The sequence below is a fragment of the Portunus trituberculatus genome, chromosome 17 (genome assembly GCF_017591435.1).
Source record: "Portunus trituberculatus isolate SZX2019 chromosome 17, ASM1759143v1, whole genome shotgun sequence".
Classification (NCBI taxonomy): Eukaryota; Metazoa; Arthropoda; class Malacostraca; order Decapoda; family Portunidae; genus Portunus; species Portunus trituberculatus.
In genome coordinates, this window is record NC_059271.1 from 15,920,348 (window position 1) to 15,943,336 (window position 22,989).

The following is a 22,989-nucleotide window of genomic DNA, read 5'->3' on the forward strand; positions in this document are numbered from 1 at the left end:
TTTAAGGAGCGCAGGTGGTGTATTTGTCAGCCACTATTCAAATGAATACATGAATATTTCCCATGAACATGATCGCACATAAGTTCTGTTACCTTCATAAGAAACTCAAATTAGTTTTCTATATATCAGAGAGACCAAAAGAAAACAGTGTGTCAGCATTATGTATAAATTGCCCAGCAAAGTTATAGTAACAAACACAGATATCTCGGCGGATCCCCTGAAACGCACCGAAAACAGGCGCGAGAGCAGGGCTGCTACTTTTGCGTCCGCTCTTGTCGCTTATATCCGACACGGACAAGAGTTTAAACACAAACTCTCTCTCTGTCACGCAGTCTTGTACTGTCTTGGAAGGTACCACCCCAGCATTTCGAGCTTCAAAAAATGGCAGATACCGCAGCAGCAACGCCAAAGAAGGCCAAGAAGGCGGGACCTAAGAAGACAGCCTCTCATCCCAAGTATTCTGCTATGATTGCCACTGCAATCACGGCACTGAAGGAGCGCGGAGGTTCATCGCGTCAGGCTATCCTGAAGTACATCATCGCTAACAACAACGTTGACGAGAAGTCTGCTGCTACTCAACTGAAGCTTGCCCTGAAGAGAGGAGTTGCTGCAGGTACTCTCAAGCAAGTTAAGGGTGCCGGTGCCTCTGGCTCCTTCCGTATCAGCAAACCAGAAGAGCCCAAAGTTGCCACAAAGAAGCCTGCGAAAAAAGCTGCTGCCAAGAAGCCTGCTGCTAAGAAGCCCGCGAAAAAGCCCGCAGCTAAGAAGTCTCCCAAGAAGCCTGCAGCCAAGAAAGCCGCGAAAAAGCCCGCAGCCAAGAAGTCTCCCAAGAAGCCTGCAGCTAAGAAGGCAGCAAAGAAACCAGCAGCCAAGAAAGCCGCGAAAAAGCCTGCAGCTAAGAAGGCCGCGAAGAAATAATGTGTGTGTACGTGTGCGTGTTATTAACTGTTCACTTTCGGGTGAATTTATTTGACTCCGTAGGAGTAAATTATAGATATAATGGTACCTGATGTCCTCCTGAGGATGAGATCTCTTGTATATGAAAGTTTATTAAATGTTTTTATATATATATATGTATGTGTTTCTTACACCATTGGAAGTAATGATGTGGGTCTTGCTGTAGAATGCTGCATAAGTAAGTGGGTTTGGTTTGAGTTGCCAGAGGTGGGTAAGTGGATTCCTGTGGATGTGGGGAAGTGAGTTTGGTAGATGTGCTTCTGTAGAATTTCAATGGTACATTAATCTGGTTTTCTCCATTGTTAGTATTTCTTTTAATTCATGTAGTGTAAATTTGGGAAAGTGCGTGCACGAGTTGAAATTCAAATGTGCCGCCGCTCTGTTGGTCCACGCCTAGTTCCTGCCAGACGAATCTGTCTCCGACGAGAGTGGCACGAGCAGCAGCCTTGTGTATTTAAAGATGGCATCTCTGGCTCCCATCGTTATCGACGGTAGTTACTTGGAAGGGGTGAGTAGCTGCTATATGTCCCGGTTCAATGGTCGTTGCCCATTTTTAGAATAAAAGAATATAGTCACTATTTGAGCTCGGTTGAAATATTTGGGGCTGTTAATATCTCAATCGTATATCTGTTCATATATTTTCCTCTTCCTTTCCCTTGATCGGTAATATGGTCAATTGTGCTATGATTAGGGACTACATAATCCAACGCAGGATTGTATTATGTTTTCCATTGTGAGTTGTGACCCTGTGTTGTCATTTTTCCCCCTTCTACCCCTGAGTCTGAAACACTGAATGTATTCGTTGACGCGTAATGTAAAGAAAACTTTAAAAGTCAATTTTCTCTAGGGTGGTCAGATATTGCGGATGGGGCTGGCTCTTAGTGCTGTACAAGCTCTACCAATTTCTGTTACTAAAGTACGTGCAGGAAGAAGTACTCCAGGTCTCCGTCCCCAGCATTTAACTGGTAAGATTTTCCATTGTGGAGTACGAAATTATGTGAATGTTTCCAAGTTTTATTAATCGATCAATAAGGAAGGGTTTTGCAGGATAGCAGCCAAGAGCTTTAAAACTGCATCTTTGTGACTACAACATTGCCAAATACCGGGAATTTATACCATAATTATGATTGCAACAACTGCTGCTCACTGCTTAGTGTCTAGTTCTGTTACCTAGTTGATAAATATAACATGGTACTAGTGATGTCATCCTCATTCACTCATAACAATATGGTTATATACAAAATTTTCCTTATTTATTATTATTCATTACAAGCTTTTTTCTGAGGTGAAATATATACATATTACCAGAGGTGGATGTTACTGCAGCAAGTTGCGACTTTTGTTGCACTATGAATTTGTAAGTCTAACGCCACAAATTTCTTAAAAAGGTTACACTAAGCAAAGTTGCACTGCCGGTTTTCCGTGACTTTGAACAGGAATGAAGGCAACTCTTTTATTTAAAAAAAATTGCTGCGGCTGGAGAAGTTGGGCTTGGAGGACATAGAGGAGGATAACCTGTAGATAGTTATTTAGGCTGTTTTAACAAAAAATAAATAAATGAATAATAGATATGTCTCTGCCTAATAAAAACATGTTTTTGTTATCATGCTAAAGTTTACTTTGTAATTAAGTGGAGTCATACTGGGAGGGGGCAGAATTAAATTTGCTACGTCAGTCACACTAGATCCAGCAGCAAAGTTGCCAAGTCAGTCATACCTGAAAAAAAAAAAAAAAGTTGTCCCCAGCTCTTAACTTCTACAACATGAATTTATGTTGTTCATGAATATCAACATATTTTCTCTAGTACTGCAAGACAAGGTTCAATGTTTTACATTAAATTGAGACAATTTTGGCAATGGCATTGTAGGGCCCATACTAACCTTTGTGGTGGGGATGGATTTTGCTATGATCAACATGATCATAGCAAACAGCTTAAACTTATTTCAGTATTAGCCCAACCACTATGCCACACTACTGTGTCATTACAGTCTATAAAAACATAAAATTTGCCTATGATCATTTTGATTATCTTTATGAATAATGATTGTCTAAATAGATGAATAAACAAGTTGACATTTGGAAGGACAGGGAGTATCTTTATTATGTAGTGTGGAAGTTGATTTAAAAAATAACCATAAGGCCTTTGAGAACTTTGTATTTAACCCCCTGACCAAGCTTTTTACCCTGATAATTTAATACTATTCGTACCAGTAATTGCACCTAAGACTTTATCCAATTGTATTGATCTTATTCTTATCAACTCCTGACATCATATAGGCTCACTTTGTTTTTACTTATCTATTTATTTATTTATTTACATTTTTATCCTGAAGGGAAAATTATTTGACTTGTAAAAAAAGAAATGCTATTAGTCTTAACACAGTTTTTGTACACTCAGGAGTCAGATCCCTTTACAGCTAAGCTTTACCTATCATATGTATTGCTTTTATCATCCAGCTCTCATACTTTTTTTTACATATGAGGAAAGAATAAGGTCTGTGTTTCTGTGCACTGCTTTAGGCAAAGTATAGTATAGCTAGGAAAGCTTTTGTAAAGACATATCAGCTTAATAACTTTTTGTGCAATCTGCTTACCACATGATTTAAATATTACTATGTAAAGTGAGCTTAGTGATAGTAACTGGAATTTTTGTTGATAAAATGAAAATATTTTGTCATTGAAAGGAACCTCTATTCCTCTACCAACTCCTTCATTCAGCAGGCGAGGAATGTCTTGCACCTTTGCAGGAAGACTTTGCTTGAGTGGCTGGGAATGGTTGTGTTTTTGACTGATCCAGTCACTCTTAGTGGGGAGAACAGTGTGAAGGATTGATGTTAAAAGAGAATCAGCTGATCAAGCAGTACAGGGAGAGCTTTGATGGTGTAGGCATTTAGACAGGATGGAAGATGGAGGTTTGTGAAGGCAAATGGATTGGATCAGTAGTAAAAAAAATGTGAACCATGAATGTGATGGATGGACAGTGTGAAGAGAGTTACATGAAAGACCAAGGAAGAATGTGATTATGATTTTCAATGGAGTTGAGTCATTGCAAACTTTGCAGGTCTCCAGTTGGTGCGTGATGCCTCCAAGGGAAGACTTGAAGGTGGACAGATTGGCTCGTGTGAAATTACCTTTTACCCAGGAACCATTGCAGGAGGAAGGTATCTTGCTGACACACAAACTGCTGGGTGAGTTTTGTTGCTCTCATAAAGTTATATTCATGCTCTTTGTGCCAGTAAGTAGAATTAAGTAGACTATTAAGTGTTGAAATTGTGGGACTTGACAAAGAATTTTATAGTAGTATTCATTATTAATATCTCAAGATAATTGGAGCTCACCATTATTAGTGTGAGTTTTGATAATTTAGAATTGAAAAGTTTGACATTTTATTTCAGGAGTGTTACATTGCTTATTCAGGCAGTTCTACCCTGCACACTCTTTGCTAATTCTCCATCATACTATACGCTTCGGGGTGGCACAAATGCAGAGTTTGCCCCTCAGATTGACTACACAATACAGGTAAGTTAGTTGATAGTTTGTATTAATTACATTGTCTTAATTAATATCAGTGCCCCTGTTTCTTTAATTAATTAGATTAAGAAGCACTGGTTAAAATTTATGTGGGAGGAAAGAATTGGAAGAGAGGAGTGTTCTGACTTTATCAAAATCTTTTGTTTTATTTTGGAAGTGTAAAATTGTAATTTATTCCAATAATACATGGGTTTACTTTTTTTTTCATAGAAGGATGTAAAAGCTGAGGATTGTGATTAATGTGGAATGGTAGATATTATTTCAGTAACATTTTCTTCTTTTACTGTCACTGAGATGTTATAAATGAGTTGCATTTTTCATTTTTCTTAACTCTGCTTGTGACTTTTTGGATATTAGCACAAGGACATGTGTGTGTGAGTTATCACCAGAGGGTGGTGTGGTGTGATGGGTGGTAACATTGTTGCCCAGCAAGAGGAAGCTCCAATGTTCAATCTCCAGGTACTGCCTTCTTTTTTAGTAAAAACTATTTTCTTCAACAGAGTGCAGTGAGTAGAATCTACAGATGTATAGTCCCTCACACTGTATGTTTGAGGCAGCCCTAATGTAAAGATGTGTGAGTCATTACCAGTAATTGCCATGGTGTAATAGGTAGCAGTGTGTGCTGTCACTAGAGAGTGTGGGTATCTTACTGCTTGCCAGACATAGACAACTACATGTTCCACATGTTATATCATAGTACCTTCTGGTTACAACTTACATTGGTACCCATTACACCACAGTACCCTCTAGTGATGACACACAGAACTTCATCAATATAGTAATCAATTAAAACCAAGGTACATTATATCCATAATGGATAAGCCAGTGCCTTAAAGGAGGAATGCTGGGTGAAGTATGCTGGAATGTGCTGGGAGAAGTATGCTGGAATGATAGTGATCTTAGCTAGACCAGATAACAGGAAATTATACTGTGTTCATATTAACTGCAGAGATAAAGTGAGGTATTTTGTACTACGGAACCAGGTTTTAAGGGCAGCTTTTTTTTCAGGTTTTCAGGAGGATCATCTACTCATTTGGTTTGGATTTCACAGTCTTTCTCAATAAAAGGTAAAAACACATACTTGATTTTAATTTGTATTTTACGAGTGTATGAAAATTGTGTGGTGTCATTGATCTGTGGAAAGGGATGTTAAGGCCTATTGACATAAAGAGTAATGTGTAAAATGTGATGCATATTATTGTTTAAACATTGGCATTTGACTTGCATGCTGTAATTAAGCAGCAATGTGGTATCACAAATAATATAAAAGAATTAGGTTAGATAATGACAGTTTCTTTGGTAATACTTGTTGTATACCTTGAAACAAGGCTAGTGACTTTTTATATTGGATTTTCCTCTTTGCACTAACCTTTACAATTGTAATGTATGATATAAGTGAACTGAGTTTGGATGTTGTGTAGTTGTTCTGTTGTGTAACAAGAACAAATAACCTCTGCTGTTGGATGACTCTTATGCCAAGATAATCACCAAGGCTCAGATATCTTTTGGTATGTCTTGGCAGTCTGTTACTACATTGTAACATGAATTCTATGATTTAGCTGTTTTACATATGCTTTCCATATAACTTGCAAGTTCAGTGCCTGTTTATACATGTAACTCTTGATTTACAAGTGTTTAATTCACGCGAAAAAATATTATAATTAAATTTGCGCAATCGGTTTGCTTGTACACGATTTGGACCACATCCCGCATCCCCTCTATTATCTATTGTTTCTTATGAGAATTACAAGTTTGTTTTACGCGAATTTTGAAATACGCGATACCTCTTGGAACACATCTATCGTGTAAATCGAGAGTTACCTGTATTTGTATTTTGCCATGATGATCATTGCACAAGATAAATTCTCATGGTAGATCATGTGAAGATATATTGATTTTATAGTCTACAGGTTTACATACTTATAAAAATACATTCATGGTTCTGTAGCAGCCACTTACAATTTTTTTTCTCTCCAGGGGTTTTTTTCCAAGGGGACAAGGGGAAGTGACCTTGGAAGTAAAACCACTAATGAAGTCATTGAAAGCTGTTAATATGACAGACTTTGGTGAACTGGTATCTGTTCATGGCATTGCTTATGTAGCAGGAGCTCTTCCTATCAAGGTAAATATAATGATTGACTTTTGTAAACCTATAAGATGATCATCTACTTTTGTTTTCCTATTTATATATATATATATATATATATATATATATATATATATATATATATATATATATATATATATATATATATATATATAATATGCTATGGCTATAGCACCTGTAGACATACTTGAAGAGTATGTGTGGGAAGCGCTGTTCAGCTTCCACCCATTAGTGGCACAGGCAGTTTTATTTATAGTGGTACTCATATTAAGGCCCATATCACTACCCAAGCACATCTTTAGTGTAACCACTTAGAACCTGGGTATCATGCTGACATGTAGGTAACTTTAAACCACCCGACAAATGGCATGGCTTCAAAGTAATATGTGGTAGGATTCAAACCAACGCTCACCACCTTATCCACTATGCCACTGCCTCCCTAAGTAAGTGATAACATGATAACATTGTTATCAGTTACTGTTAACTGCCAATTAGAAATCAACATAATTAAAACCATGTCTTGTGTCTTGATGATGTGAAATGATGAGATGGGCATTGATTTTGGAGTGGCTTTCTAATTGATTGCTGTTTCCCTGTTGATTTACAGATACATTTTGTTATATAACATAACATATTGTGACTGTTTTATTTTGGGGCATTATGTATAATTTTTTCTTTCTTTTACTAACAAAAAGATTAAATTGCTTATCTGAGCTTCACTCTGAGGTGAGATACAACCATATGAAAAAAAATTAATATAAGGTTTATTGACAATAATTCCACTTTCAGGTTGCTCACAAGATGGCAAATGCAGCTGTAGAACTGTTGCAACAAAGATTGCCTCAGAACATTGATATTAGGATTAACAGAGTAAAAGATGATCAAGAGAGAGCTTTTGGGAATGGTTCAGGGATTGTGTAAGTATTTTCAGCCTCCCTTAGACACAGATTATACTCTTTTAGTAATGAATGTTGAGGTATAAGATTATGCTACAAGTTTTCTTAAAGGTAGATGGTGAAGCCCAAAAAGTAATGTAAAAATAATTGTTGAGTGATTGATTAGCTGCCAATATATTTACTTATATGAGAATCTGCCATATATGTATTTGAGAATGTTGAACTGTGTGTAAATCAGATTCTCTGCATCTATAGGTTCAGCACCTGCAAAAAAAGAAAATACAATCTTGATTAGTTGATTAATAAATTAATATTTTTTGCAAACTACAAAGAAACACAAGTGTTCACTTTCATTTGAATGATGTACATAATTCTTAATGTTAATAGTATTTCAGTATGAAGGTTTTAGTGGAGTTACTATGTCTTTCATTTATTTATTTATTTATTTATTTATTTATTTATTTTTTTTTTTTATCCAATCTTGTTTTATGTTGATGTCAATAATTGTCATTTCATGTTAACAATATTAAGAATATGGTTTATGAGAACAGTATATATATCTTAGTTTCATGTTTTGAAAGATGATAGATCATTAAAAAAAATAATATTAATAGATAATCTGATCATTTAAAAAGTTAACTGTGGAATATCTTATGATTTATTGAACAGAAATTTGTCTGATGGATTTCAAAAGCTTGTGACCTTATCCTCAGTTTATGGGCAAAAACCACGACTGGTTGTATCCTTGGAGGATCTGCTCTTGGCAAGCGAGGGAGGGAGGCAGAAGAGGATGGATACACAGCAGCTTCAGAAATCATAAGCTGTGTAGAAAGTCGAGTGTGTCTGGACAGTTATGCTCAAGACCAGGTATGTTGTGTAGTTCTCTGAAGCTAAGGAAATTTGTTTTTAATTACATGTTATAGTGCAAATAAATTCTCAATATAAATATATAACTGAGAAAATGTCAGAAATAAAGAAAAATACAGAGGTTCCTTTACATAAGCTTCCATCAAATGGGGAACCAATGATATGAGATGTGTAAATCAGAGACTATTCTCTTGATAAGAGAGAAAAAAAATCTGATAATATATATTCCAATATTCATTGGAGGTTTACACATCTGAGTTTATGAATATTGCTTTAGAATATGCAAAGTGATTAGTTACAGCCATTTTGTATTCTTTGAAAGATGAATAGTGTTGCCTTTTTTTTTTTTTTTTTTTTTTTTTTTTTTTTTTTTTTTTTACCACGTGGGCTTTTCACGGGAATTTCTGGGCTAAAGGTGGTACGTTTTGATGGTACCTCCTATCTCAAAGCCCACCCGCTAGGATACCATTGCCCCGAGTGAGAAAGCCGAACCTACATTCAGACCGTTCAAGCTGTTTCCATTTACAAATCCATTCTTCTTGCCTATGAGCTGACTTTGATACAGTGTTGGCAGTTGAAGTTGCAACCTTCTGTTGAAGTGCGTAAACTATAACTGCTATGAATTCAACATGCTCTCACCTATCTCAAAATTGTAAATGCTTGCATCTCTCAGATAATTGTGCAATCATGTGGTAGCAACACCACTTCAATACCTCAAGGTCATGTCTGGTTGCAAGATGTCAAGTTTTCCACCAATTTCCTGCTCTCTCATTTTTCATCATGAATAGACAACAGCCATCCCAGTTTTTCTATGAAGGACAAACATGGCTGGAACCACCACAAGTAAGACAGAGGGGACCCGAATCATCACCCTAAGGCAAGCAGGAGTAAAAGTCAACGAGATTGTTGCTCGTACAGGCTGCCACAGGGCAACTGTTCTCCATGTCTTGGCTACCACCAGAGAAATGCAGCGTTTGAGTGAAGACGGTATTACCCAGCCCAAACCCCACCCAGGGAAACAGAAAAAAAAACTCAAAGAATACTGATGCACTCATCTGGTGTACTATCAACAAGAATCTATTCATTACATCCAGCGAGATAAAAAAAAAGAAAGAATACCCAGAGCTACTGCAAAATGCATCTGAGCGCACCATCCGCGAACTCCTACACCGAAACTTGATGTTGTAAACCTGTAAAGCTGCGCTAAAACCTCGCCTGGCTAAGATTATGAAGAGCAAGAGACTGAAGTTTTGCATGCAGTACAGAGATTGGGCACCTGAGCAGTGGAAGAAAGTGTTTTTTTCCAACGAAAGCACCTTTTGGTTTGTTAGATTGAATGCCAGGACAGTGCAGTGGCCACCAACGAGCAACAGGTACGATGAATGCTACACGGTCAGGCAACTCACTTGACTTAAGTGCCGTCGAAAATGCCTGGTCATTCATGAGAAATGGACTAAAGGATAAAAGCACAAGTACAGTAACACAGCTCAAGGATGCAATTTTGCAGCTGTGGCAAGGTACTGATCACAGTTATTTTGAAAAACTAGCCCTTAGCATTCCCAAATGCATTCAAGTTGTCATTGATGCTCATGACAATCATATCAGGTATTAGATATTAATAAAGGAATGTATGCAGTAGATTTTCTTTTCATTATCCTTCATGTTTTCCATGTGTGTTGTGAATATTTCGGTTGCCATTTGTGTGGGTCGCAACTTCAAGCGCTGACACTGTAGCCTTTCTGATTATTGTTCTTTTTCCAGGTCATAATTTATATGGCACTAGCTGATGGCAAATCAAGGATACGCACAGGACCTCTTACAAACCATACACGAACTGCCATTTGGGTGGCAGAAATGATGACAAAGGTATGTAACTTTTCTTGCTTACCAATGGACCAGTGAATGTGGGATGCAGCATTACAGGCTTGCAAAAAGACAATCATGTTACAAAAATATCATGAAATATCCATGTTAGATCAGTCTATTTTGATGCTTTTGTTTTAAAATATTTTTCTGAAATGGCTTTATTTTATCCCTTCTCTCTAATACTCGGCCATCACTCTATCCCTTCATTTTATAGTGGCCATTCTCATGTATCCCTGTCTTACTCTTACATGACTCTCTCAATGTCAAAGTTGTCCATCACTTATATCTCATATGTTTCATCCTCTACACTGATTTCTTTCAAGGGATTAGTTCTTGAAATAGAGTTACTATCTTTCCTTATTCTGGTATTATGTCATTGTATTAACAAGGTCCCATAAGTTGACTCCTTCCAATATGAAAGCATTCTTTATTTATTTTCCTGGTGGGCTCCCCAGCACATTTCATCCTTCTCAACCAAAACTCATGCACTTTTACCTTACACATATTCTACTTTAGTGTGTCACATTTTATCCACATATTTATTTATTGTACTGTTTTACTCATGTCACAATTTTCATACACATGCATGTTTGTTTCTTCATTCTGCCTGACAGCCCCACATGATCTTTTAATTAATGTATCTCCAGTGTACATATTTGAGCTGTATTTTATGCCCATACCCTGTTGCAGATATTATAATAAGAGTGTCTCCAATGTCTGTCTTTTACATATATATTCTTTCCTTAAATAATTATGTTTTTCTGTACTTTACTTCTTTGTTTCTTCCTCCTCTATATCTTTATTTACACTGAGTTGGTCCTAAATGCTAACATTGTGTTTATTTATTTATTTATTTTTTCCATTACAGGTAAAGTTTAACATTATTCAGGAAGAAGGCACTGACTGCATTATTGTAGAATGTGAAGGAATAGGCTTCAGTCGTGCAAGGCTCAACTGATCCTCAGTATTATGTAAAACTGTTCCCCTATAGGAAATCAAATAGAAAATTCTTTTTATATTCTAGCCGTGATTTCTTTGATGAGTGTCAGGTGATTTTGTTGTGTTCATAACACTTCATAAATGTAATTTAATAATAGTGTGTGTGTGAGTGTGTGTGTGTGACTTGTATGCAATTGAAATTGGTTAAGAAATTACCTTTTCTTCTGTGCAGGCCTAATTCTGAAAACTGGAAGGAAGGAATTTACTTGCTCATACCTTTGTTCCAAAGATATTGAATTAAAATCAGTCACGGAATGTGGTTGTGTGTGCTCTTGATTGTTTTCTTTTACCAGTATGAAGCCAGGAAACAATTTTTGCGGTGTAATTTAGATGATTTGTTCATTCATCTACAGTTTTAATGAATTTTTGTTGTAAGTTTAAAGAAAATATGGAATTATGTACAATGAATAGGTAAATTTGATTGTTGTATTCATGTATTGTGCATGTGTGTGAGACAGATCCAGGTACTGTATACTTGAATTTTAAAGAAAGTTGGAGGTTACCTTTCCATCAGGGGCTGACAATGCTAAGAGTGAAAATGAAGTGTGTATGAATGTATGGTGCCTTGTCTGGACCATCCTATGTAACATTGCCTGCTTATAATATTAGATGGATAGAAATTGTTAAAATAAATGTCCATAACTCAGGAGAAGTGTAACTCATTTAAATTTTGGATTACGTTTAAGCAAATATGAAAAAGGCTAATATTGCACTTAATGAAAATAAATTGTCTTATTATGGTTATGTCATGGTATCATGAAGTGATGACAAATAGTGTGTGTGCTTGAACCATTCCACTCCTCTGGTTGAACATCATGACTGGTAACAATGATAGAGGTGATGATTGATAGACCTGAGTTTAATTTTCTAAAGCTAATAGTAAGGAGAAGCTTCCAGTCTGACAATCTTAGTTTGGAGTTTGATAATAAGAGAAGACTTCCAGATATATGAAATTATTATTATTATTATTATTTTTTTTTTTTTTTTATTTTTTTAATTTTTTTTTTTTTAATCAAATTAGCTCTACCATCACTGTTTTTGTATTGACTTATTCAACTGATACAAGGCAATAATATAAGACATCACTTTACACCTAAATTTGCTTTAAAGTCTTCCATGTAAAGATTATAAGAATGTTGAAATAAATTTTCTGTATAGATTAATATGTGCAATTGCATACAATAATTTCATATACCAATGAGTATTTTGAAATAATAAAGTTTACTAAACAATTAGTAAGGGAAATTTCTCAAGTAATGAATCCTTCAAGCCAACCAAACAGGCACATCTGATGAATATGTGATTGTACTGATTTAGACCTTGAATAATGCAATAGAATGATATATTGCAATGATTTTTTTAAATTCCCTTTGATGAAAAGGAGAAGAAAAAGAGAAGCCAAGGCTTTAAAGATACTATTCAGCTCAGAGATGGGTGGACCATGTTTATGTTTGCAAGTGTACATTTTAATTATTCTTAGTCTAATGCACAAATGCAGATTGTTTACCTCAAACTTGTTAATCCCCTCAGCAATGTGAAGGTACTCTTGCTTAACTTAACTAGTTGCATCTTAGAGTTAAGAAAACTAACTTGTATGCATTAATCTTAAAGGATGAAAGTGCCTATGATGTTATATTTTAAGGAAGCAGCATCAAAGGAACATGAGAGTGTCATAGATCTTGGATGAATAGTGTATGTACATTATATAGGTAATGGTAGTTATTCATACTGCTCTTGTTTAGGGAGAATTCATTTAAATACTGTATCCTATAAATGATACATTATATAATGCCATATATGTGAGTGTTTATGAAATCTATAGGCTGTGATTCATGACAGATATTATAGTAATGTTTAACTAAAAAATGTGGCTTTGCCTTCCCATATTAGACATGATCATTTATCTCTCTCTCTCTCTCTCTCTCTCTCTCTCTCTCTCTCTCTCTCTCTCTCTCTCTCTCTCTCTCTTCTATACTTGCCATTGTGGTTTTTGTTATTTTCTGTCTCATAAGAAGAGATTAATACCTATATATTACAGTTATAGCTACCTACTGTAAGATTTTCTCCAATGTAATAAATAAAGATTTCTTTCTTGTTAATAAACAGAGTGTATTTCTCTCCAACTTTTCTAGTAATATAGTATCTTTTTGGTGACATTTTAAATATTATTATGTACTTTTAAACTCTCTCTCTCTCTCTCTCTCTCTCTCTCTCTCTCTCTCTCTCTCTCTCTCTCTCTCTCTCTGTCTTATGTTGTTCCATCTTAGTGTTCCATGTTAGGCTTTTTCCTCTCTAAGTAATGTTCATTCCTAGGATATTCATATATTGATTTCAGTAATCTAAATCCATTTTGGAAAATTGGCTCTTATTCAAAGTCTTACTCCACTGTGTGTGTGTGTTAAAAATGATCTAAAAAGACTATTAATATGTTTTCTGCAGAGAGAACAAAGCCTATCAAAATATAGGTTCAGAGGTTCTTGAAGTTTGTCTTAAACATGGTTTTATCTCCTAAGAAGTCTCAAATCTGGATCTTGGTCTCGGTCTTGATTTGCATTAAATTGGCTGCATGTCAGGTTATGCATTTAGGTAAAGACAACACAAACTTTAGCTATGAGATGGAGGGATGTTGGCTAGAGGCAGTAGAGGAAGGAAAGGATTTAGGAGTAGTGATAGACAGGACTATGAAATTTTCAAAGCAATGTTTAGAAGCAAGAAATAGGGCAAATAGGATCCTGGGTTTTATAAATAGAAATGTTAGCTATAAAAGTAAGGAAGTGGTGTGTAGCTTATATAATTCCTATGTTAGGCCACATTTAGAGTATTGCATACAGGCCTGGTCACCCCATTATAGGCAGGATATCAACATGTTAGAAGCAGTTCAGAGAAGAGCAACTAGGATGATACCAGCATTAAAGTGCCTGGAGTATAGAGATAGATTAAAGGAATTAAACATGTTTTCATTTGAGAGATGTATAAGAGGGATATGATAGAGTTATTTAAAATGTTCTCAGATACAAACTACATAGATGTGAGATCTTTCTTTACCTTAGAGGAGGGGAGTAAGACTAGAAAGCAAGGCTGCAGGTTAGATATAAGAAAATATTTCTTTAGTCATAGGGTGGTAGACTTCTGGAATGCATTGCCAGAGAGGGTTGTAAATACCACTAGTTTGACAATGTTTAAAAACATTAGATAAGCACTTAAATTTATTAGATTTATAATTATGTATAGCGCTGCATGATAGTTTTTATAAGAAATTTACTATAGTTAAACAAGATATGATCCCCATGTATGGGGATCACAGATTGTAGAGGATTTCGCAGCAGGACTTAGCCCTGTTAATGGGCCAAATATTTAGAATTAGTATATAATGTATTGTGTACTTGTAAGTGTATCTTTAAGTACTGATGACGAGGTCGCTGTGCGACTGATACAGGATAACCTAGATGGGCCCTGGTGGCCCTTTGTTATCCTATTATTTATGTTATGTTATGTTATGTTATAGCATGCAGATTGTATGCATGTGGTGATGTGTATTAGTTGCATGCAACCATGTTACATGCATGTGGTGATGTGCATCAGTTGCATGGATGTGGTAATGTGCTTGGTTCCATGCAACCTACATGAAAAAAAAAAAATAAATAAATAAATAAAAGCGAAAGAAAGAAGAAAATCATATGACTATTTAGGTAGATACAAAAATACCTTCTCATTACTGGACGCATCACCATGTCTTGATGTGCATTGGTTTCATACTATGATGATAAGGGTACACTACAAGCCACGCTACATGAGTTATCCCTCGGCCCATCTTCTGTCGCGGCGGTTTAGACATGCATTTTTACTTACAGATGGCGTGGAAATGCAGTGATCAAGTGAGCCAGTGCTAGTCTGTCTCTGCTTATATTTCTATGTTTCCCCTTTAGATAGCATCTTTATTCTCTATTTAATTTTGGTACCATGCTGGAAATACTGCACATGTTCATATCTCCCTCACTTACAGTTCGATTCTGTCGCTCCCCATTTCATTACATGAGTATCATATTGTACGTTTCTTTTTATACAAGTAGGTAAAGCGACGGTAAAGGTGTCTCTTGATGTAGCTCGTACTCATTCTATCTCAGTAAAGGATCTCAAAAAGACGTCAGAGAGAGAGAGAGAGAGAGAGAGAGAGAGAGATGTATTGTCTATTCGGAGCATGATTTTTGTCTTCACACACACACACACACACACACACACACACATATATATATATATATATATATATATATATATATATATATATATATATATATATATATATATATATATATATATATATATATATATATATATATATATATATATATATATATATATATATATATATATATATATATATATATATATATATATATATATATATATATATATATATATATATATATATATATATATATATATATATATATATATATATATATATATATATATATATATATATATATATATATATATATATATATATATATATATATATATATATATATATATATATATATATATATATATATATATATATATATATATATATATATATATATATATATATATATATATATATATATATATATATATATATATATATATATATATATATATATATATATATATATATATATATATATATATATATATATATATATATATATATATATATATATATATATATATATATATATATATATATATATATATATATATATATATATATATATATATATATATATATATAAAGAAAAAAATGTTTGTGAAATATGTTTAATAACTGAAGAATGGTATAAATGTAGCGTAAAAATATTAATTCCATGTGGCGCAATAAAATTATTTGAATCGATAAGATGATAGTAACAACAGATAGATAAAATAAGTTCGGTCGACTTCCATGGAGCTCATTTGACAATCAACGGCGTTCTGAGACCAGTACAGTGTTTTTACAGTTAGGCTAATTGCTCCTTGTGAGATTTACAAATGCACAGAGGTGTCAGAAAAGTTTGGTAAAGTGGCTGTGCGTCATACATACTATTCTTAATGATTGAAGAGAGGAGAAGGAGAGGTTCCATAACAAATTATCATTATATTTACACTAGATGGATTGTAGCTACATAAGTTAATAAAAGTAAAAAATTAAATTCGCAAATATTGCATGGACGAAAAGCAGAATTAGTATGTAATAATATTAAATATGATGGAATTAAAACATTTGAAATACGCCGATGATTATGTCTAGTTATTAAATGTCAGTGAGAGGATTGAAGTATGATGCTAATAGGTACTATTAGGCTAACGGAATGCAATGTGCGGTAGACCAAAAGAAACTGTGAAGATTTGTTTCATAATTTTATATACAACACGCAAGCAAGCATGCAAGGTATTCGCGCAACACAGCTCATGTATTGTGGCATTTTAAACCATTCTTAAATTATTTTCGTTTTCGTTGTACACTGGAAGAAAACGCTTGTTTGTTCTATGATGACTCAACAAAGGTTTGTTATGATTATTTTGTTAATTTCATGCACGTTATATATAATTACTCTTTCTTCAACCAACATTATACTTTTGGAAAAGAAAGAAAGAAAGAAAAAGCTTTGAGAATTTATGTGCGTCATTTATGAGCGAGGGACAAACATATATAGGGATCTCACGTTTTGAGTTCCGGTGAAATAAAATGTTGGAGTTGAAGAGAACTCTGAAATTGTATTCAGTGATTATTTTTGTAAGGTAAGCATGAAAGGAAGAATTGCGATGCCTGTTCTTTTCATAAGGTATACTTAACTTTCGAAGAGGCGGGAAACCCGAGACAATAAAAAATATGGAAACATGCAATATGCCATACCCATTAATAGCTCACAAGTGGATGCCTGTGTGTAATTCACCGCGGTCTTCTGCTGGTCACCCAGCTATAGTCTTCCCCATCACGGAGCAAGCTCAGAGCTCATAGACCGATCGTCGGGTATAGGACTGAGACCATAACACACACTCCACACACCGGGAAAGCGAGGCCACAACCCCTCGAGTTACATCCCGTACCTATTCACTGCTAGGTGAACAGGGGCTACATATTTAGAGGCTTGCCCATTTCCCTTGCCGCTTCCAGGGACTCGAACCCGGACCCTCTCGATTGTGAGCCGAGCGTGCTAACCACAACACTACGCGGTGTGTGTGTATGTGTGTTTGTGTGTGTGTGTGTGTGTGTGTGTGTTTTGTGATTTTTTCACTAATGGATAGAATAATCCAATTTTTCATCATTGTAGCCAAACAGGATCAAAACAGTCAGTCTGAAAGTTAGAAAATAATAATGCATGCATAAATCATATATATAAAAAACGCATTTTTTGTCATCTCCCTTGTCTATTTTAGTGCAGCTATCCCTTTACACTATCTATGGGATTGTAAGTAAACCATACATAATTATGGTAATACCTTTCTTAACAAGGCAGCTCACGAAACTGGATAAATGACACTTAGTTTTTCAGGTATTTTAATCTCTTGACATTAGTGAATTGATTATTATGGTAATGTTTTGCAGTACATTTGTCTTTTGCTTTTTGAATATTTAACTATCTTTGTACTGATGTCGTTAATATATATATATATATATATATATATATATATATATATATATATATATATATATATATATATATATATATATATATATTAGTACCTCTTCATATTCATTATTAGGGATATCTTACTATCTTGATATTACTGATGTGGCTAATACATTGAAATATATCTGTTACTAGAAGGGAACACACAGGATTTTTTTATGTTTTCTACATTGTGAATATAAGACATAGGGATTATAAAAACTGCTTGTTTGATACATTGATACTCTTTGATAGTGACAGTTATTCCACAGTTGCGGTTGTCTTGTCATGACAATTAACGTGAAGTCGTCATGCTGCAAAGGAACAAATTTGATCCTTGACCTCATGGCGCCTCCTGCACCATTGGTCAAGAGCGCGCCTGTGTTATTGAATTTAGTGATGTTGGCAGCCCTGGCGCGCGTGCGGACATAGGATCTAAACAAAGCGTTCTTTTAAGATCTGGCGAAGAATACACTTCATACACCAAATATAAATTCAAAGTTTTTCAATTAAGATAATTGATATTAACTTTGGCAATAAATCAATAATATATTTGTGGTTCTTTTTTTTAAGAAACTAGATGAAAATGTGATAATTTTATGTATATTCAATTTGTTAAAGGGACGATTGTTACTGTATGTTGTCAGTGTGGCCAAGATGGCTGGCGCGGAGGACGAGCCCATGCACCTCTATGAGGTGTTTCAGAACTGTTTCAATAAGATCGCGAATAAGCACACAGGTATGTACTGCATGTATCACAACGTGAATGTTTGCAGGTTACTGGGAAACCACAAGTTTGGCCCTAAGCTTCTGAATTGGTGAGCCAGAGGACGAGATAGCGAGTGTGGTGCAGTGTTTGGGTGGCTGCCATGATGGGCCAGGACAACCTCTGGCCCCGACTCTGGCACTGTGGCACTCTAGGGGTGAGGATTACCATACTGTTGTGCCACAGGATCGCTGAGTGGAGTGACGCTGAGGCAGGTGGCGGACTCTAATTATCCCAGGGGCGGGGCGTAGTGGGCGGCAGGTTAACGTTAGAACTGTCAAACTGTCACAGGAACTCAGCCTGATCATATGTTTGTAAATAGCTCACTGTTTCCCAGCTTATCCTTCTTTATACGCGTATTGCAAATGATCTACTTATTACTTCTGGGAGGCAAGGTAGGGAGATGAGACAGGCCTGGCGAGGGTCAAGGGAGATACTTGTGCAAGTGTTTGTGAGGAGTCTGTCTCACTGTAGGTCCAGCAGGTGTGCCAACAGTGTGGTCGTGTGGGAAAATTTAAAATAACCATGGGAAACATGCATCAAATAAAGAAGAATGTACATTTTGTAAATGAAAGGAAATACTATGAGTGTGGAGCTGGTAGTAAATGGCAATGATTGTTAGTGACAGGTTTCATAGTTGTATAATGTTCCATTTGGACATTGCATCAAAGAAAAACCTGCTTTGATTCTTTCCCTGTGCATATGTCGATGATATCTTGCTGAAGATTGACTGTGAGTGTTAAGCTCAATGGGGTAAGGAAGAAGGGAAACTTCCTTTGGGTAAATTTGTAGCTTGAATCAGCATATGCATTTCCATCTCTGGACAGCAATGCAAGGCTCTTGGTGGAAAAGTGGGTGAGAGGGTAAAAATATAGGGCACATAGTATCAGGAAAATGACCCCTTCCAAACTTCCAAGAGTTGTCTGTAAAGGGAAAGAGAAAAAGGAAATGTATATTAAATTGCTATCCACATATGACTGCATAACACTGTATAGAATCCCTGATGATAAAACATTTCTAGATTCAGGCAAATTAAGCTAGTGAGCAGTAAATGGGGTTATCTGTAATAGTGTCACATAATAATGGGCATTATATTTATATGTAATGAATTATCTAATTTTTTATTATATGTGTACGTATGCATGTATGGATGTTGGTGCCTAAGACAGACAGGTGGAGCCAACATGATCACTCCATCCTATGTTGCACATGTCATGGAACTTTCCATAACCTATTAAGTGCCATCAATAAATAACCAGTAGCATCTACAATAATATTTAAGTGATTTGCATGTTTATTGTTTATGTGATGTATTATTTTTAGCTATGAGTAACTTTTCTCCTGCCTAAATCATGTAATTAGAGGACTATGATCATGAATGTACTTACGTGCTATAAATTTTTTTATTTATTTATTTTTTATTTATACCATGTGGGCTTTTCACGGGAATTTATGGGCTAAAGGGGATACTTTTTGGGTACCCCCTATCTCAAAGCCCACCCGCTAGGAAACCGTTGCCCCGAGTGAGGAAGTCCAACCTACACTCGGACCGTGGACAGGATTCGAACCCGTGCGCTTGGAGACCACTCGGATCCCAAAGCACGCATGGTTCCACTGTACCACGTCGGCCCCATATTTCTACTGTTGGCACTTTTTGAGGCACCAAGCATCTCATGAGCTGGCTCCGTAAGTCTCTTGCCAGGGTATAACATGTTATTACGTGAGGATACACGCATTCCCATACACACCACTCCCTTCTCCCAGAGCTCTGTGTAGATGTTCACCTCTGATATTTACCTGAAAACCAGAGAAACTCATTCAAGTGATTTTATCCATAATAGAAAGGTAAAAATCTTTTAATTTTGAGCACTTTGAACACATTTATATGTGTTGTAATTATATTGTAACTCTGTAAGTGATTTTGATGCTTGGACGGAGAGTAACAGACCTGTTTGTTTGACATTCTGTTGCTAACCATCATCCTGAGGAGGGTGGTGTGTATTTATATATGCATTTGGTAACCTCTATGTGCTGGTGGCATGGACGTTGGAATTTTTTGAGTGGAGATAATGCCACAGAAACATTAGGTTTTGTTAGATTTTGTTTGTTGATATACAGTCTGTATATCATCTGTTATGACAAAAAGTGTTTTTCTGGTTGGTTTTGGTTTGTTTTTGTAATGTTTTTTGTTTTTAGTGCAAATCATCAGTTTTGGAAGGTGGTAGGAGAGAGGTAAAAAATTCTGCTGATTTGTGATTTTTCTTTAAAACACAGTGAAATTACCAAAGAAAAAATAATTCTGACTGCCATATGAAATGGCTTTTTTTTTCTTAATGAATTGGACCCCCCAGACCTCAGACTTCATACAATTTGGACTTCGACCAAAAATTTAATTGAATTATATCACTGAAGATTGACCAAACTGGACCTCAGCGTCTGTTGCTGGCTGATGGAGGTTGAGAAGCATCAGTTGTGGGTCTGTATGTTATGGTTGGACATAGTCCCCTTGACTAAGTTGATCATTAGTACCATAATTAAAAGCAAAGATTCTATAAAAGCAAATGATGTTAGCAAAGGATCTTTTTTAGTGTCTAAGCAGACTCCATCACTGGAGTCAAAATTAGTTAGGACTGCAAGGTCTGTTGTGTGTATATGTATGTAACTCTCTCATCACTGGAGTCAAAATTAGTTAGGACTGCAAGGTCTGTTGTGTGTATATGTATGTAACTCTCTCTCCACCAAAAGATAAATGATATCGATTTTAGTTACTTTGATAAGTATCTGGGGTCTTGGAAGGGATTAAGATTATTTGTCATTTTGTACAGGGAAAACAGTGTCAGATCTTGACCAGTTTGGTCCTGGAACAATCTTCCGTAATGCATTATGATTGAAGACTAACAGTCCACTGTATTCATTTGCGTTATTTGTTTGTTAGAGCACATTATTGGTTTAGAGGCTCGGTTGACGCAGTGAAGTCTTAACGTTGTCTTAGCATGAAAGCTATTGTTTTATTTTTGTTTACACTGTATGGTGCAGTGCTGATACTTTGATATCTTGAACAATTTTGGTCTTTTAACTCTGCAAAGCTGGATCTCCATTGTTACAAGGCAGGTCTAATTTTCCCATATGTGTTGGAGTGGTCAGGTAGTTGTAGCAGAGCTGGCATATCTTGGTGTTCGAGGTCACTGGGTGCTATTTCTAGCCTTAGGTTTAGTTGACACTTGAGAGTCAGCTGTGTGTTGGGGCTGTTTCTAGCTATTTGTTCAGCAGGCACATGAGAGTCAGCTGTGTATTGGGACTCATAGGGTAATGTTTCTTGTCATTTCTTTAGCTGGTGCTGGAGTCAGTTGTAATTCCTGTTAAATCACATATTTCATTTGGTACAATATTGTAGAGATGAGTCCCATTTCTGATGAAATTACTGTGAAGCCATGTTTGTTTTGTTGATTTGTGGCCTTTTCTCTCTTGGTGAAACATAGCTATGCTGTTCTTAGATGGCTGTGATATCTTAGCAGCAGAGCTGGGTGCATTACTGGATATTGGATAGTCTGGTACTGCTCCTCTGGACCTCGAAACGCAGATAGTCTGTACCTGTATTTCCATGCCTAAAATTTGTACCTCAGTCCGGTACTGCACCTCCGCACTTCCAGTACCGTATCCAAAGTTATTAAAGCACCTAAAAAAATAAAACAAAATACAAGGCAATGATACATCAGAGCTCCATATATATATATATATATATATATATATATATATATATACAGGTAACTTTCTATTTACGCGATAGATGTGTTCCAAGAGACATCGCGTATATCAAAATTTGTGTAAAACAAACTTGTAATTCTCATAAGAAACAATAGATAATAGGGGTGATGTGGAATGTGGTCTAAAAAAATTTGTACAAAATACTCTATTTATTTGGCTAAATTAACATGTTTTTTTTTTATTATTTACCATTCTAAATACTAGAAGTGTATTTAAAGTAAAGGGAAAAACAAGAAAGAATAAGAAAACAACAAAACAAAGAATACGTAAACATAACACTCACTGCATCACTGCCTTCACCACTCACACCACAGTCAGTCACCATCTTCCTCTGAGCTTTACCACTTTATCAAAAATCCACTTATCAAAAATAACCCCACAAGCAGAAGAAGATGAAGGACGTTTTGGGGCCATCTTGGTGAATTATAGGCAGATTGAAGAGATTCCGTCTGTACTCAGTGCTGGCAGACTGCAAATGAGGCACAAGAAGAACAGAGCTTCCACCTATCGACCAGCTGCGGAACTCTCTGGCGCAGTTTGAAATTGCTTCTGGTGCTCAGTTTGAAAAAGCGGTTGGGCCAAATCGTGTATAAGCAAACCGAT

The 22,989-nt window shown here is 35.7% G+C and overlaps 3 protein-coding genes and 1 long non-coding RNA gene across 6 annotated transcripts in view; 3 read left to right on the forward strand and 1 right to left on the reverse strand.

Annotated features, from left to right (window-relative positions):
- Positions 1–304: 304 nt before the first annotated feature.
- LOC123504757 (late histone H1-like) lies at positions 305–1,073 on the forward strand. The gene has a single exon (XM_045255552.1). It carries the CDS (start codon positions 382–384, stop codon positions 916–918), a length of 537 nt encoding a protein of 178 aa, XP_045111487.1. The 5' UTR covers positions 305–381; the 3' UTR covers positions 919–1,073.
- Positions 1,074–1,312: 239 nt separating this feature from the next.
- On the forward strand, positions 1,313–13,326 carry LOC123504756 (RNA 3'-terminal phosphate cyclase-like). Its single transcript, XM_045255551.1, has 10 exons — positions 1,313–1,465; positions 1,805–1,922; positions 4,019–4,145; positions 4,353–4,476; positions 5,497–5,555; positions 6,466–6,610; positions 7,385–7,512; positions 8,205–8,358; positions 10,120–10,224; positions 11,093–13,326. Exons 1-10 carry the CDS (start codon positions 1,418–1,420, stop codon positions 11,180–11,182), a joined length of 1,098 nt encoding a protein of 365 aa, XP_045111486.1. The 5' UTR covers positions 1,313–1,417; the 3' UTR covers positions 11,183–13,326.
- On the reverse strand, positions 13,122–13,730 carry LOC123504758. The gene is made up of 2 exons (XR_006674938.1): positions 13,408–13,730; positions 13,122–13,192 (listed from the first exon to the last, which is right to left on the reverse strand). It is a non-coding gene; the product is annotated as an uncharacterized LOC123504758 (long non-coding RNA).
- Positions 13,731–18,439: 4,709 nt separating this feature from the next.
- The window catches only part of LOC123504761, a 229,214-nt gene continuing 224,664 nt past the window's right edge, over positions 18,440–22,989 (forward strand). For all 3 annotated transcript variants that reach the window (XM_045255563.1, XM_045255564.1, XM_045255565.1), the window contains exon 1: positions 18,440–18,594. In XM_045255563.1, the coding sequence (XP_045111498.1) occupies positions 18,513–18,594 (82 nt within the window). In that variant the 5' untranslated portion in view covers positions 18,440–18,512. The remainder of the gene's footprint in view (positions 18,595–22,989) is intronic.

Coding starts and splice junctions, on each gene's coding strand:
- LOC123504757 (XM_045255552.1), top strand. CDS start 382: ATGGCAGATACCGCAGCAGCAACGCCAAAGAAGGCCAAGAAGGCGGGA.
- LOC123504756 (XM_045255551.1), top strand. CDS start 1,418: ATGGCATCTCTGGCTCCCATCGTTATCGACGGTAGTTACTTGGAAGGG. Junction 1,923..4,018: donor CCGTCCCCAGCATTTAACTG/GTAAGATTTTCC, acceptor CAAACTTTGCAG/GTCTCCAGTTGGTGCGTGAT. Junction 5,556..6,465: donor ACAGTCTTTCTCAATAAAAG/GTAAAAACACAT, acceptor TTTTCTCTCCAG/GGGTTTTTTTCCAAGGGGAC.